Source organism: Neltuma alba, unplaced genomic scaffold (genome assembly GCF_004799145.2).
Source record: "Neltuma alba isolate B1F8T4 unplaced genomic scaffold, ASM479914v2 tig00001730_pilon, whole genome shotgun sequence".
Classification (NCBI taxonomy): domain Eukaryota; kingdom Viridiplantae; phylum Streptophyta; class Magnoliopsida; order Fabales; family Fabaceae; genus Neltuma; species Neltuma alba.
This window is the reverse complement of record NW_021632587.1, coordinates 22,454-34,976: the sequence shown is the minus strand read 5'-3', so window position 1 is coordinate 34,976 and position 12,523 is coordinate 22,454. Positions and strand designations below refer to the sequence as shown.

General features: G+C 36.8%; 2 protein-coding genes and 1 pseudogene across 2 annotated transcripts; 1 reads left to right on the top strand and 2 right to left on the bottom strand.

The window, feature by feature from the left end:
- Positions 1-1,142: 1,142 nt before the first annotated feature.
- Positions 1,143-12,523, bottom strand: part of LOC114762310 (uncharacterized) — a 29,332-nt pseudogene continuing 17,951 nt past the window's right edge.
- LOC114762262 (asparagine--tRNA ligase, cytoplasmic 1-like) lies at positions 4,591-8,167 on the bottom strand. Its single transcript, XM_028951728.1, has 6 exons — positions 7,668-8,167; positions 6,092-6,682; positions 5,516-5,772; positions 5,293-5,422; positions 5,145-5,203; positions 4,591-5,035 (listed from the first exon to the last, which is right to left on the bottom strand). The coding sequence occupies exons 1-6, from the start codon at positions 8,160-8,162 to the stop codon at positions 4,852-4,854; spliced, it is 1,716 nt and encodes a 571-aa protein (XP_028807561.1). The 5' UTR covers positions 8,163-8,167; the 3' UTR covers positions 4,591-4,851.
- On the top strand, positions 9,456-10,223 carry LOC114762300 (40S ribosomal protein S30-like). Its single transcript, XM_028951771.1, has 3 exons — positions 9,456-9,530; positions 9,628-9,765; positions 9,931-10,223. Exons 1-3 carry the CDS (start codon positions 9,527-9,529, stop codon positions 9,975-9,977), a joined length of 189 nt encoding a protein of 62 aa, XP_028807604.1. The 5' UTR covers positions 9,456-9,526; the 3' UTR covers positions 9,978-10,223.

Here is a 12,523-nt window from a genome sequence, read left to right as displayed (position 1 = left end):
TGAGAGAACCTCTCACGGAAAATATGCATATTAATAGCTTCTCAAATGATGAAGTATAATTAATTACAGCTTAAAATAAGGGATTGTTACAATAATTTTTGTACTGTGTTTTAAATTCATCAAAACATGTAGGGGCGTGTCAATGAATGTTCCCTGATGTTAATTGACCCAAGCTTGCTTGTTTTTAGCCTTATATTTATCGAGATTCATTTGACTAGTTTGAAAGAAGACAGTAGTAGATATCATTCCAGGCGATTACCCTAGTTCAATATCGGTTATTCTCGTGTTAATAAGATTATCAAAACAGACCTGAAGAAGATAGGCAACTCAGATTAAACATGGCCAGCCAAGTCCAGTTATGAGGAGTAAAAAATCTTTCGTTCATCAAGCAGATAACATTTTACATTAGGCATTAAAAACGAGTCGTAAAGTGGAGGCTACTTTTCTAGATTTAAAAGGAATTTCATCTGCCACCCTAGGACATCTCTTACAATCTTTTCTTTGCCATTTCCCCCGACAATTTGATTTCCAAAATCTATTATACCAATAGTTAGCTAGATTAAGCAATAAATCGTCTGCTTCATCTCTAGCTAGTTTAACTCATCAGCACGGTTCTCCCAATTTCCCCATACTTGTTTTTTTTTTGGGGGGGGGGGGGGCGCCGTGCATTACATGGTCTTCATACAGCAAGATATTCACAGGCTGTGAACAACGCAGTTTTGATAGGTTCTCTGTCCAGGGGCACATGCACTCGAGCATGGCTAATTGTGTCACGAAAATAATTTTATAGAGACTAGGAACATCAATTACTATAATGATGAATGCGTTAAGACAGCAGCCACGCAACTAAAAGACAAGACATAGATCGAGTAGTTTGCTTACACAAAATATAACATTATGAGATACAGAGTCCGAACTGTTATTACCTTACCAAAGGTCCAAAGCAATGCTCTCTTGACCTCTCTACCAAACTGCATATTTCCCCGGGAAGAGAAGTAAATAATAACTCCAAAAACTTGGTCCTTGATCGTGTCTGGTTCCTATCTCTATTCAGTGATCCTTTGTTTCTTAGCCCCAGGAAGCAGAAAACAAAAATGGAGCAGTCAGAAAATCAATACAAGAACTTTTCTCGGTGGTCCATCCAATGGCTGACAACACTAGTAGGCTCGGTCCACGTGATCCATTAGAAGACCTTCATAAAATGTTCTCTAAATTCCAAACTGTTTTTCAAATCCCATGCTTTTGATCAAGTAGACAGAAGAGGAATTCTAGCTTGCTTTGTAGGCATATATGTATCCTCGGAGTTTTTTCACCTCTTCTGATGACTCAGCTAGTAAATGATCCACATAGAGACAGATTGCCGCTCCACTGCAGCATAGAATCGAAGCAATTTATAATGTGCATAGTCAATGCATATAATGATATAAAATACATATGAGCATGTAGTGTCATGACATATACCCAAGAGGACCAAATGGCAGCCAGATTACATCCCACCGGAACTTTGGCAGTCTACAAAAAATAGTCGATATTAATATAGATGTCATGCATACCTTAAAAAGGAAATAAATATGCAGTGCACAACGTTTATCCGAGAATATACCTGAACATGTAATATAACCAGAAAATTGCCAGAACAAGGCCAGTAAACCATGAGTACCAGATCCATCGCCTGTGATGCATTGATTCATGGAGCATCCCTTGACTGCAAATGAGCAGGCTAGAACAGCAACCCAATCTATAAAAAAGTTTTAGGATCGGTAAAGTTTACATATGTAAGACAAAGCCTCGTTAAGAGCATGGTATATCATTATAGATCAGTACAAAAGGCTAAGGAAAGCAACAGAAATTGAATACACAGCGACAACGCAAACATCATTAGAGAGAATACCAAGAGTTGACCATGCCCAAAAAAATGAGCGACTTAAAAATTTTCATTAATAATGCTAGATACAAGGTGAAATGAACCTGCTAATATACTCATCCAAGGGTAAAGCTCCTCGATGAAGTAAGCATGGTATTTCTGTTCATCAGAGGACAACGAAAAATAATGAAATATTTAATATTCATCAAAGGAAACTGTTGAAGTAATCCAACATATAGTCTCATGTATCAATTTCATCAGATCCTCTCGTTAGCTAGAAAGATACTTCGATCCTACGAAGTTAGAAGACTAAGAAAAAGTAACAAAAGTTATTCATATTGGTCAGAGTTTACATCAACACTTGTCTAGACGCATAGGGAGGCAGAATGCTGCCAGTTATTTTCATCAAAATACAGAAGGCATTTAAAAAAGGTAATAATTTAACAGGTGAAAAAGATTGAATATTACAACACAATGGATTCGCACTCAGATATTACCGTAAGAAATTACACAAAAGCGTAAAATCCGATTTTAAGATGTCCAAAAAAGGGACTGGAAGAGACGTACCAGTTCCCATGGAGATGAAGCCTGCTGAAAGATGGAGTACAAAAGAAAGAGGATGTAACAGCAGAGAAGAGCCGGCAAATACAGTCTTCATGAAATTGAATTTCTCAGGTGAGCTTAAAATTAAACTTCAATGAAATTATATCAGCTTATCAAAGACAAAAGAACGTATGATATATAAGAAAGTAAAGCTTTTCAAAGACAGAAATGAACAAAAGACAGGATGATATATAAGAAAGTAAACCATACCCTCCATAAGCGACTCTGCTGAGCTTGATTCCTTTCAAACGACCGAACCAACTCTTCTTGTTCTGTGACATAATCATAAAATAAACAGCAAATTTTAATGGCCAAGTTTAAACATGCAACACAAATTCTTATAAGAAGGAAAATTTTCCCGTCAACTCTGGGGAAAAAGACCTTCTTTATTCTTCGAAGAGCAGCGAGTGAAATCGCTCGTAAAGCTCCCGAAATCATCGAGCCCCAATCACCATACATAACTAATGAGAAGATAACTAATTATAATATGATTTTTTTAATCATTTCTCCATTATCGGAAAGATTCCCCGAAAAAAAAAAAAGGGAGTGAAATTGCATTGGAGAAAAAATAGATTTGAGAGAGACCTTGTGTATCCATGGGACGAAAGTCGTCAAAAGTAGATCGTCGCGAGTAGGGAGAGAGAGCTTGTTTTGTTGAGAATTGTGCCAATTTCTTGCGAGCTTCTTCATCTCTGAACCCAACCTGACTTGCGAGTTGCGAGCTGCGAATGCAATCCCCCCTACTTGGCACTCGAGAAAGCTGAAAAGTTATTTCTTGGAAAATTTTGTAAGAACAGATTTCAGCTCCGCTAAATGCGGAAGACTTGCACTGTCATTTCCTTGATTTCATGATTCTCAATCCAAAACAAAAAGGAAAAATTAAACCGCAGCGCACTAAAGTTTACCTCAATTTCAAGCAAGTCCTATAATTTAATTAAAAAGTTTTTCAAGTTCATCTTTGACTCCTTCTGCTTCTAAATGATTCCACAATCCTCACACGCTCGTGGCCTTAATAAGGTACTTACGAAATTTGACACGGTGAGTAAAGCATGGCACCGGCACCACATCAATTGAGAGAGCCAAATGAGTTAAAAAACAAAAAAAAAAATCAAAAAACGTTAATCACTCACTATTGAGGACTAACAGTGCTAGTAACTCGAAGGTGATGTTGAAATCGAGAGGCTCTCCTCATAAAGGCTAAAAGCCCAATTTTTCACTCGTGTTGGTTTTGTCTCTTTTTAAGGAATGAGGAAGAATTTTGCAATTCATTGGAGCTGGCTTTCAACCTAGCCATCCACTAAACCCGATGAAAGGCAAAACTGGCGGGTGACAAGCGGCGCGTTTCTTCATGCTCGTGGCCAAATGACCCTGAGGGATTCATGCTTTCGTGGCTGTGGTTTTTTAGAATCACACAAGAGAGCATCATCTAACGTCTTACAGCATAATCATTGGAATCATCGAAGAGGTGAGCTCGGATAATACAAGTAAATAATCCAGTCAGGTTTGTGAGTATTCTTCGCCATTATTCCGCTAAAGGATGGGAAACCAGTTTGGTTTTGATTATGCCTTGACCGGAACTCCTTGAGCACGGCTTCTAGAGCTGGTACGAATGACCCTCTGATGCCGATCAATCCCATTTCCCAACAAGGTAACTTTGAGTGAAACCCGTTTGGCATGTTACATTGACTTTGTATATCTCCTCTTTTTCATTAGCTTGCGTCAAATGCTAAATTGGGATAGCTAAAAATTGTATGCTGGCTTGTATCATATACAATGATCAAGCATTCCTGGAATTAAATGACACAAAAGGATCCCCACCAATATCCAAGAATCCCCCCGGCGGTGGAAAGAAACTTGCACAAAATGGCTCCAACACGCAACCTTCATCTGCTGTTCCGAAAACGCAGAATTTATAAGTTTAGAATCAACGATATAGAGATTGCTCAAAAAATGGACAGCTCATGTAGTCCAGATGGCCAGTCACATGGCACTACAGATTTCCTTGAACAGGGCGAGTGAGCGTGATCGAAGGTGCGGAATCCATGCCGTCAGGCAACTCATCTCTCTGATATGCAAGATATTAGACGGAAGATACTAATGTTTCGGCACAAAGTCGAACACTATATCGGTCAAACCAAGATGATTATGAATTTAACAATTACACATGTAATGATGTATAAAATGCACAAGAAATGGGCAATTAAGAATCAATTTTAAGAAGACAAAAATTCCTTCATAAGGATGTAGTTATACAGTTGATATAAGAAAGAGCTAACTCATGTATGACATTATGAGCTGAGTTACCTCACACCAATTTGCATATTATATTTTCAAACTAAATTTCTGCTTTCAATCCAACTACTTCTGCAACAGAAGCGAATAAATCAAAGATCTGCTCTGCCCGGGTAACGAGGGAAGGGAATGACATCTCGAATGTTATCCAAGCCTGTAGCAAAAAGAATCATCCGTTCAAAGCCAAGACCAAAGCCAGAATGCTTCACAGTCCCATACCGCCTCAGGTCAAGGTACCACTCATATGGCTCCATAGGCAGACCCATCTCCTTTATTCTGCAATACGAAAAATATCAAATAACGGAGTAAATTAACCGGGCACATACTAACAGAAAAGACAAGACAAGACAAGGTGAGGAGGTACAAACAACAATGTTTCTCCTACCTCTTCTGGATGACATCATAACGCTCTTCCCTTTGGCTTCCACCAATTAACTCTCCAACCTGAAATTATTTGTGTATTATTATCGCAACATCACAAATACCAGTAGCAGTTGCAACGAAATTCACATATGCAGAACACATTGGATTACCTTTGGTACAAGAACATCCATAGCAGCCACAGTCTTTGAGTCATCATTGAGGCGCATGTAGAATGCTTTGATTTCTTTTGGATAGTTATATACAACGACAGGCTTCTGAAACTTTACCTCTGTTAAATACCTACAGAACATCATGCCGCGAATATATCATTCACCTCAAATCAAGGAGAAACGAAAAGGTTAAAAAAAAAAAAAAAACAAACTTAAAATATACCTTTCATGCTCAGATGCTAAGTCAATCCCCCATTTCACTTCGTTATCAAACTTCTTACCACTCTTTACAGCCTCCTCTAGTATTTCCACTGCTTCAGTATATGAAAGACGTACAAATGGCGTGGAAGCAACCATCTTCAGGCGGTCAATGCACCCCTTATCAAACTTATCTGCCATAAACTCCACATCTTCAAAGCAATTATCGAGTAACCACTGGCACAAAAATTTCACATAGGCCTCTGCACAGTTCATATCATCCTAATGTGCAACAGAAACACAAGAACATTAATATTATCAAGCAACAAAAAATGCAGAACTGCAATTGGATTGGGAGAAGGGGGCTGTTTAACATTGCATTAGGAAATTCACAAGTTCATAAGACCTAAAATTGAATATATGAATTGTCACTCAGCAGAGAAGCATGCTGGCAAAGTAACAAGTACAGCAACAAGAAATGTTTAGGATGAACAGATTTGGAAAAAGATAAAATACAACAATAGCAATCCATTTCATAACTTAAAACAATTGTTACTCTCATAACTAAGAAAATACAGATGCTGAATTGAAGTTCATGTACCTTCAAATCTGCAAAAGCAATTTCAGGTTCCACCATCCAAAATTCTGCCAAATGCCTTGAAGTGTGGGAATGTTCTGCACGAAAAGTTGGCCCAAAGGTATACACACTACTAAGAGCACATGCATAGGACTCAACTTGAAGTTGGCCTGAAACAGTCAAGAATGCTTGACGGGCAAAAAAATCTCGGGTATAGTCAGTCTTCCCATCCTTTTGAGGAATACCAGGTCGAAGTTTGTATCTCTCTTCCAGTTTTGAGACATTCTCCTTCGCTCTTTTGAGTTCATCCACGGAAGCACTAATTTCCTGCTTACTTGCTTTAGAAGATTTCAATTGGGAAACAACATCCCCTTTCTCCTTAACAAGAACTCTAGCAGCTTCAATATCGGCTTCTGATGGAGGAGGATTTTCTCGCAATTCCTTCTCCAGTTTCTCAGCTTCACTGAGCAAAGTTGTAACTTGAAACATTTCACCTGCACCTTCACAATCGCTGGTAGTGATAATGGGCGTGTGCACATAAAGAAATCCGTGCTTTTGGAAGAAAGTATGTGTTGCATAGGCAAGAGCATTACGGATTCGAGCAACGGCAGATATCTGGAACCATAACCAATTAATAGATGCTAATAATAAGTAAAATACTGAAAAGATGAACCATTAGGGACTTATGAAATAGGCAGCATATGTTAAAATTGTTAATATTAGCAGGAAAAATGTAATAAAAGAAAGCACATGGCATTTGATAACCATCCTTCACCGTAATATACACACGTAGTACGCAATCCCCAAGTTGCAAATACAGCCAATTTTTATGATACCGGCCCAATTAGGCATGACAGCCATGGTTTCAATCCGGTTGACCCAGAAATGCATCAGGCCAAAAAACTGACTGATTCGACAACAAATAATCAAAAACTAAAATTCGAGTTTTCTTTCCTAGTTTTGCCTATCTACACAAGAGATTTATGACATTTGGTTGACTCTATCCCACCCATTTCATATGAAATTGTAAGCATAAGAAAAATACTTCAACTAAGTCTTATAAGCTCAAATATTTAGATTTAGAAATCACTCTACAATGCAAGTACCAAATTAATTGGAAATATAATACACACAGAGTTAAATATTAAGATTTATATATGCATATGCATGCAGATACATACATACGTGGTTGCGTACATGTTAGGATGAGAACACTCAATAGCGAAATGCTATACCCCGATTCAATCTACGGTTGGTTTTTAAACCATTGATTATACTGCCTGAATACTTCAGTTTGCTTAGATATTAAATTAAAACTCAATATTGACGAATCGTATGTGCCTCCCAAGCTCACATCTAAACCCATCCCCCCGCTCTCAAGAAATGTCGAAAGTCTTTCACTTTCAAGGCTCTGCATTCGCCCTAGTTGTTTAGCATGATCAAAGATGGTGCGGTTTAGACAAATCAATGTGTGTGTGTGAGGGATCCCTAGAGACATAATGATTTGGTTTTAAATATTACAAAGCATTTTACGCCAGAATCAATGTCTAGGCATGTGCATATCCAAGCATGTGATAAAAATGTTTGCAATAACAATTACCGTGTTAGTTCTAGAACGAAGGTGAACAAAATCTCGCAAAAACTCAAGGGTAAGCCTCATTTTGGGTAATGGGTACTTCGCAGGATCCACAGGACCAACATGGACAACCTTCTCAGCCCGTAGTTCCACCTTCTGCTTTGCACCAGCAGGAGGCAGCTTGAGTTCGCCATCAACCACAACGCAGGTGCCAGTAGGCACAAGCTGGCCGAGGTCCCCCAAAGAAGCCTCCACTATCACCTGCAGGTTCCCGGGGCACGATCCGTCATTAAGTTCCAAGAACGCGAAAGCGTCCTTGTCGGCTTTCCTTCCCGTCTTAACCCAACCGCCAACCCTCGCCTTCTGGCCCGAGAGACCCGACCCGCCGTCCGGTCGGGAAATGATGGATCTAATCAGGACGCGATCCGAGAATTCAGCTTTCGAAACATGAGATGATAAGGTGTCGTTGAGAGTGGTCGCCGCCAACTGGTCCGTGGGTGGCGCAGAAAGGTCTGCCATTGGTGCTGTCTTGGAAGTCACGGTGCTGTTCAGCAATGGGGTCGATGGATTGGACTCAAATCGTTAGGCACAGTGGACCAGATATTTTATTCCTTAAACCCTAACAGAACGGAAGCCTTTTATGAAGGAACCGGGTTGCGCCTTTTTGCCTCAAATAATCCGATTAGCATTATATGTTTCCCTCACGAGTCACACGTCCCAGACCAGCCGCCAGCTTCATTTTCTTGCCGAGCACACAAAGCTTTGTTTTTGTCTTTCTGACTAACATTCTTGCTCCATTCGAAGTTTATGAGAAAATGGTGGAAAAATTACTTCCAATATCATTATCTTTCATAAATTTTTTTAGAAGTTTTTAAAACTTCCGCTCTCTAATCTTTATTATAAAGCATTTTTAACCAATATATCATAATGGTCAAATTATTAGCTTTATTTTAAAATAAAATAAAGCATTAATATAATTTTTTTATCTCTCAAGTTTGTTCTCATTTTGGTTTTAGTCCCTCAAGTTTCAAAATATAGACAAAACAATCTAAGTTTTTATTAAGTTATAAGGACCAGCGTTTTAAATTAAAAAAAAAAACTTGAAGACTAAACCTATGATTTGAAATCTGAAATGACAAAACTAAAATAAGAACAGACTCGAGAGACCAAAAATCGTATTAAGTCTAAAATAAATTTCTATTTAATTCAGATTTTTAAACTTACATTATATTATCTCTCATAATTAACGATTTTGCTTCCCGGAATGGAACAAAATTTCGATTTTAATAATAAAATAGTAATAGTTAGAAACTAAATCGAGGGGAAAAAAAGGTTGGTCCTAGACATCTGTATGGCAATTTGAGGTTCTTAAAGATCTTTAATTCACTTGTTTTGCCAATGAAATTTTTTTTTTGGGTGTAAACTTAGAGTATCTCAAGTAACTTTAGATTTGAAATTAATTTCTATTGGTTCAGAAGCATTAATGTTAAAACTCTTCTAACAAGTGTCCTTACCAAAAGCTAAAGATTTTTTTTTTGACTAAAACATAGATATCTTTATATTGGAGGTAATTTTATTTAAGATACTGTCAGGTACTAAATGTGGGTAAGTTTTTTTAGTTGCAATTCAAATCTTAACTCACGTGAAGGACTAGTTTCTTTGCTAAACCCAGTTGGTGATGATGCAAAAAAAAAAATCCAAAGATATTACAAGCAAACCATGAGAAAAGCCCAATGCTTTACAATCCCATAGTGAGAAAGCCCAATGTTTAAATTCTTTATGTTTTAGCCCTAACCCTAACTAAACGTCCCTGTTGGTCGCCTGTTCCCGCGTCCGCAGCTCAAGCACGCCGCGTCCCTGTGCTGTGAACTCAGTAATCCATCATGGGTGAGTTACTATCCGTCTTGTGATTACCTTCAGACTGAGGCTCTGTTCTCTCCTCCTTCTTCTAGCTTGCTAATTGCATTGATTTGTTCAATCGTAGGTAAGGTGCACGGATCTTTGGCTCGCGCCGGCAAAGTTCGAGGCCAAACGCCAAAAGTAGCCAAACAAGACAAAAAGAAGAAGCCCAGGGGTCGTGCGTACAAGCGAATGCAGTATAACAGACGTTTTGTCACTGCCGGTATGTTCAAAACTTGGGCTTGTTTTTAAGGCTCCGAGATTCAAAACTTGCATGCCTTGGTTAATGCGCTGTTTTTCCTTTTGGTATTGAAATTAGTAGAAGAATAGGTCTTAGTCTTTTTTAGTTGTTGGTTCCCAATATGGTCTTTGTATTTTGCAATTGCAGTGGTCGGCTTCGGGAAAAAGCGAGGACCAAACTCTTCGGAGAAGTAATCAAAGGCTTGAAGGATGACTTCATTTTCTTTTAAAGCTTGTTATTAGCTTAGATTATGTATTAAACGATAAATTTGAATCTCTTGTCCGGTTCGATGATCCATTTTTTGAGAGTTAATTTATACCTGCTGTGAAATTGACTAGTGGCTTTTGCTTATGTTTGCTCATTTAATTAAATACCGGCTCATAATGTTGGTTAACTGATAGTACTGTTAAATTATGGTGCATTTGCACTGATCACCTGCATGACTAACTTCGCGTAAAATAATTCCTTGATTTTGCTTGATGTCAGTTAATATGTTGCTTTATTGACTGAAATACACATCAGCAAGAGTTCTGCAAGAACTTGCTGAGATATGGTGGATTGTCTAGTTTTGAATTGACGATATTAGTGAGAATATCCATCCATACATATCTGTACTTGGCTCGTTTGATTTTGCATTCTAATAACATGTTGTGGGTAGGTCGTAGAGCTGACAAGCTATATGTGCAGCCAACATGGCATCATGCAATTCTTTTATTCTCTGCAATTTGAGAATTGAGAACTATCTCTGGTTTTGCACATTTTAGTTGGTGTTATGATCACTGAACCGAATGGAAGTCATGTATAAAGTACAATTTCGAAGCTGCCTAACACAAACAATGGATGTAGAACTCAATCTGTGAGACACTATTTTTTGATAAGCACAGGTCACTGTTCCCAACTCCCGTGGATGTCAGGCACACTTTTATTAGTGAAACTTTGGCCACCCGGTGAACGATCTCATAAGCATCTTTAGAAGTTCCCAATATCATAACGCTTTTGATATACTTTTGATCTGAAATATAAGATGTACTATCTCGGTCTTTAATATAAGATTTTGTTTGACTTTTTTTGGTCCTAAATATGAGATCTCAATCCACTTTGTCTTTCGTATTTATTTATTTTTTTAAGATAATCTTTCTAACAATAATAATTTTAGCTAATACATTTGATTAGTAAAGATATTTTAGGAAAGATAACACTTAACTTTTTTTTTTAATCTCTTCAAATTAGTTAATTAGCTTTTATAAATATAACTGGAGATAGTAATCTGTAGTCCAGAATTAGACGTGGTACTTGTTTTACCCAGTCGCACAGTAAAAATGTCTTTCCATTCCGTAGTTTAGAGTTATTACTTGGTAATCAACATATAAAAGCATTTTTTTTTCAACAAATATTACTAGAACTGCTTAATCCAAACTTTTTGGAACCTAGAACAGTCTCGAGAAGAACATGCAGTGAAGAGGTGATAATATGTTTATATCACAGCTGCGAACAAGCGCGCACCCTTAGCACTTTTTTTTTCTCTTTATTTTTGGATACAGCACACCCTTGGCACTCTTAACAACGCGCGCGTCAGTACATGTGTTTTTATTCAGATGGGAAGGAGCGAGGCTTTTCTTAATTTTTTGAGAGAACCATGAAAATCATCCAATGAGTTTAAATGTTATTTTGTCCAAAAATTTTTAAGAAAATTAATATTACCATATAATATAAAATGCATGAGAGCCATATCAAAATACGTCATTGAGTTTCAGCGATAATTTTTAATTTCTTCATTTTTGTAGATCATTAAAAAAAATTAAATTATTATCTATGTCATGAAAAATATATATAGTTGCTCTATGTAAAAATTCCCATTTGACAAATTAATTAGAAAGTAAGACCTATAATAATTGTAAAGGTGTAAAGTTGAAGGCCTCGTGAGTAAGATATGAAAAAAAAAACCCATTGCCATGATGGATTTTAATTACACATAACCAATTATTACTTGCATACAACAAATTGAGCATGATAGCTACTTGCATATAGATTTATTATATAATATAAATATAAATACTAACTACATATGACGGATCTTCACTTGTATATGACTAATTACACATGACAATGTTCACTAGCATATGCTGCATGTTCACTTGTATATAATGAATGCTTACTTGCATATAGGTTTATTATATAATACCAATGTTAATTTCATGATAAATACTTACTTGATTATAACATATCCTTACTTGTATGTAAGTTTTTATTGCATGTTATTGCGTAGTACACCATATGATGATTGCATACGATTGATACTCATTTGCCCATTTGCATGTTACTACTTGCATATACAATTAGCATATGCAGTAACCCAAGTTATATGCAAGTAGGCATTACAATATACTACTTCTGGTCTTAAATATAAGAACTAGTTGACTAATTTGAACAAATTAAAAAAATAAGTTGTTAGTTATCTGTAATAAATATGTGTTATCTTTCCTAAAATATCATTACTAATCAAGTTTATTGGTTAAAACTATTATTATTAAAAGGATTGTCTTGGAAAAAAAATAGATAAATATGAAAGACAAAGTGAATTAAAATTTTATATTTAAGATCAAAATAAAAGTCAAATGAGTTCTTAAGAATTTATGATAGTATAATGGAGAATCCTTTTAATACACAATTAGTATTGGTCATAGCAATGTTGACTTTTTCCCTAGTTGGTTTCTATAATAATGCTTACTCTGTCCCGCAG

Bases quoted from the DNA above. Each gene is read 5' to 3' on its own strand.
- LOC114762300 (XM_028951771.1), top strand. The intron at 9,766-9,930 runs GTATGTTCAAAA...TTGCAATTGCAG, and splicing joins CAGACGTTTTGTCACTGCCG to TGGTCGGCTTCGGGAAAAAG.
- LOC114762262 (XM_028951728.1), bottom strand. From the start codon at position 8,162: ATGGCAGACCTTTCTGCGCCACCCACGGACCAGTTGGCGGCGACCACT. The intron at 5,773-6,091 runs GTACATGAACTT...GTTGCACATTAG, and splicing joins TTGCTTTTGCAGATTTGAAG to GATGATATGAACTGTGCAGA. The intron at 5,423-5,515 runs GTATATTTTAAG...GATGTTCTGTAG, and splicing joins TTAGCATCTGAGCATGAAAG to GTATTTAACAGAGGTAAAGT.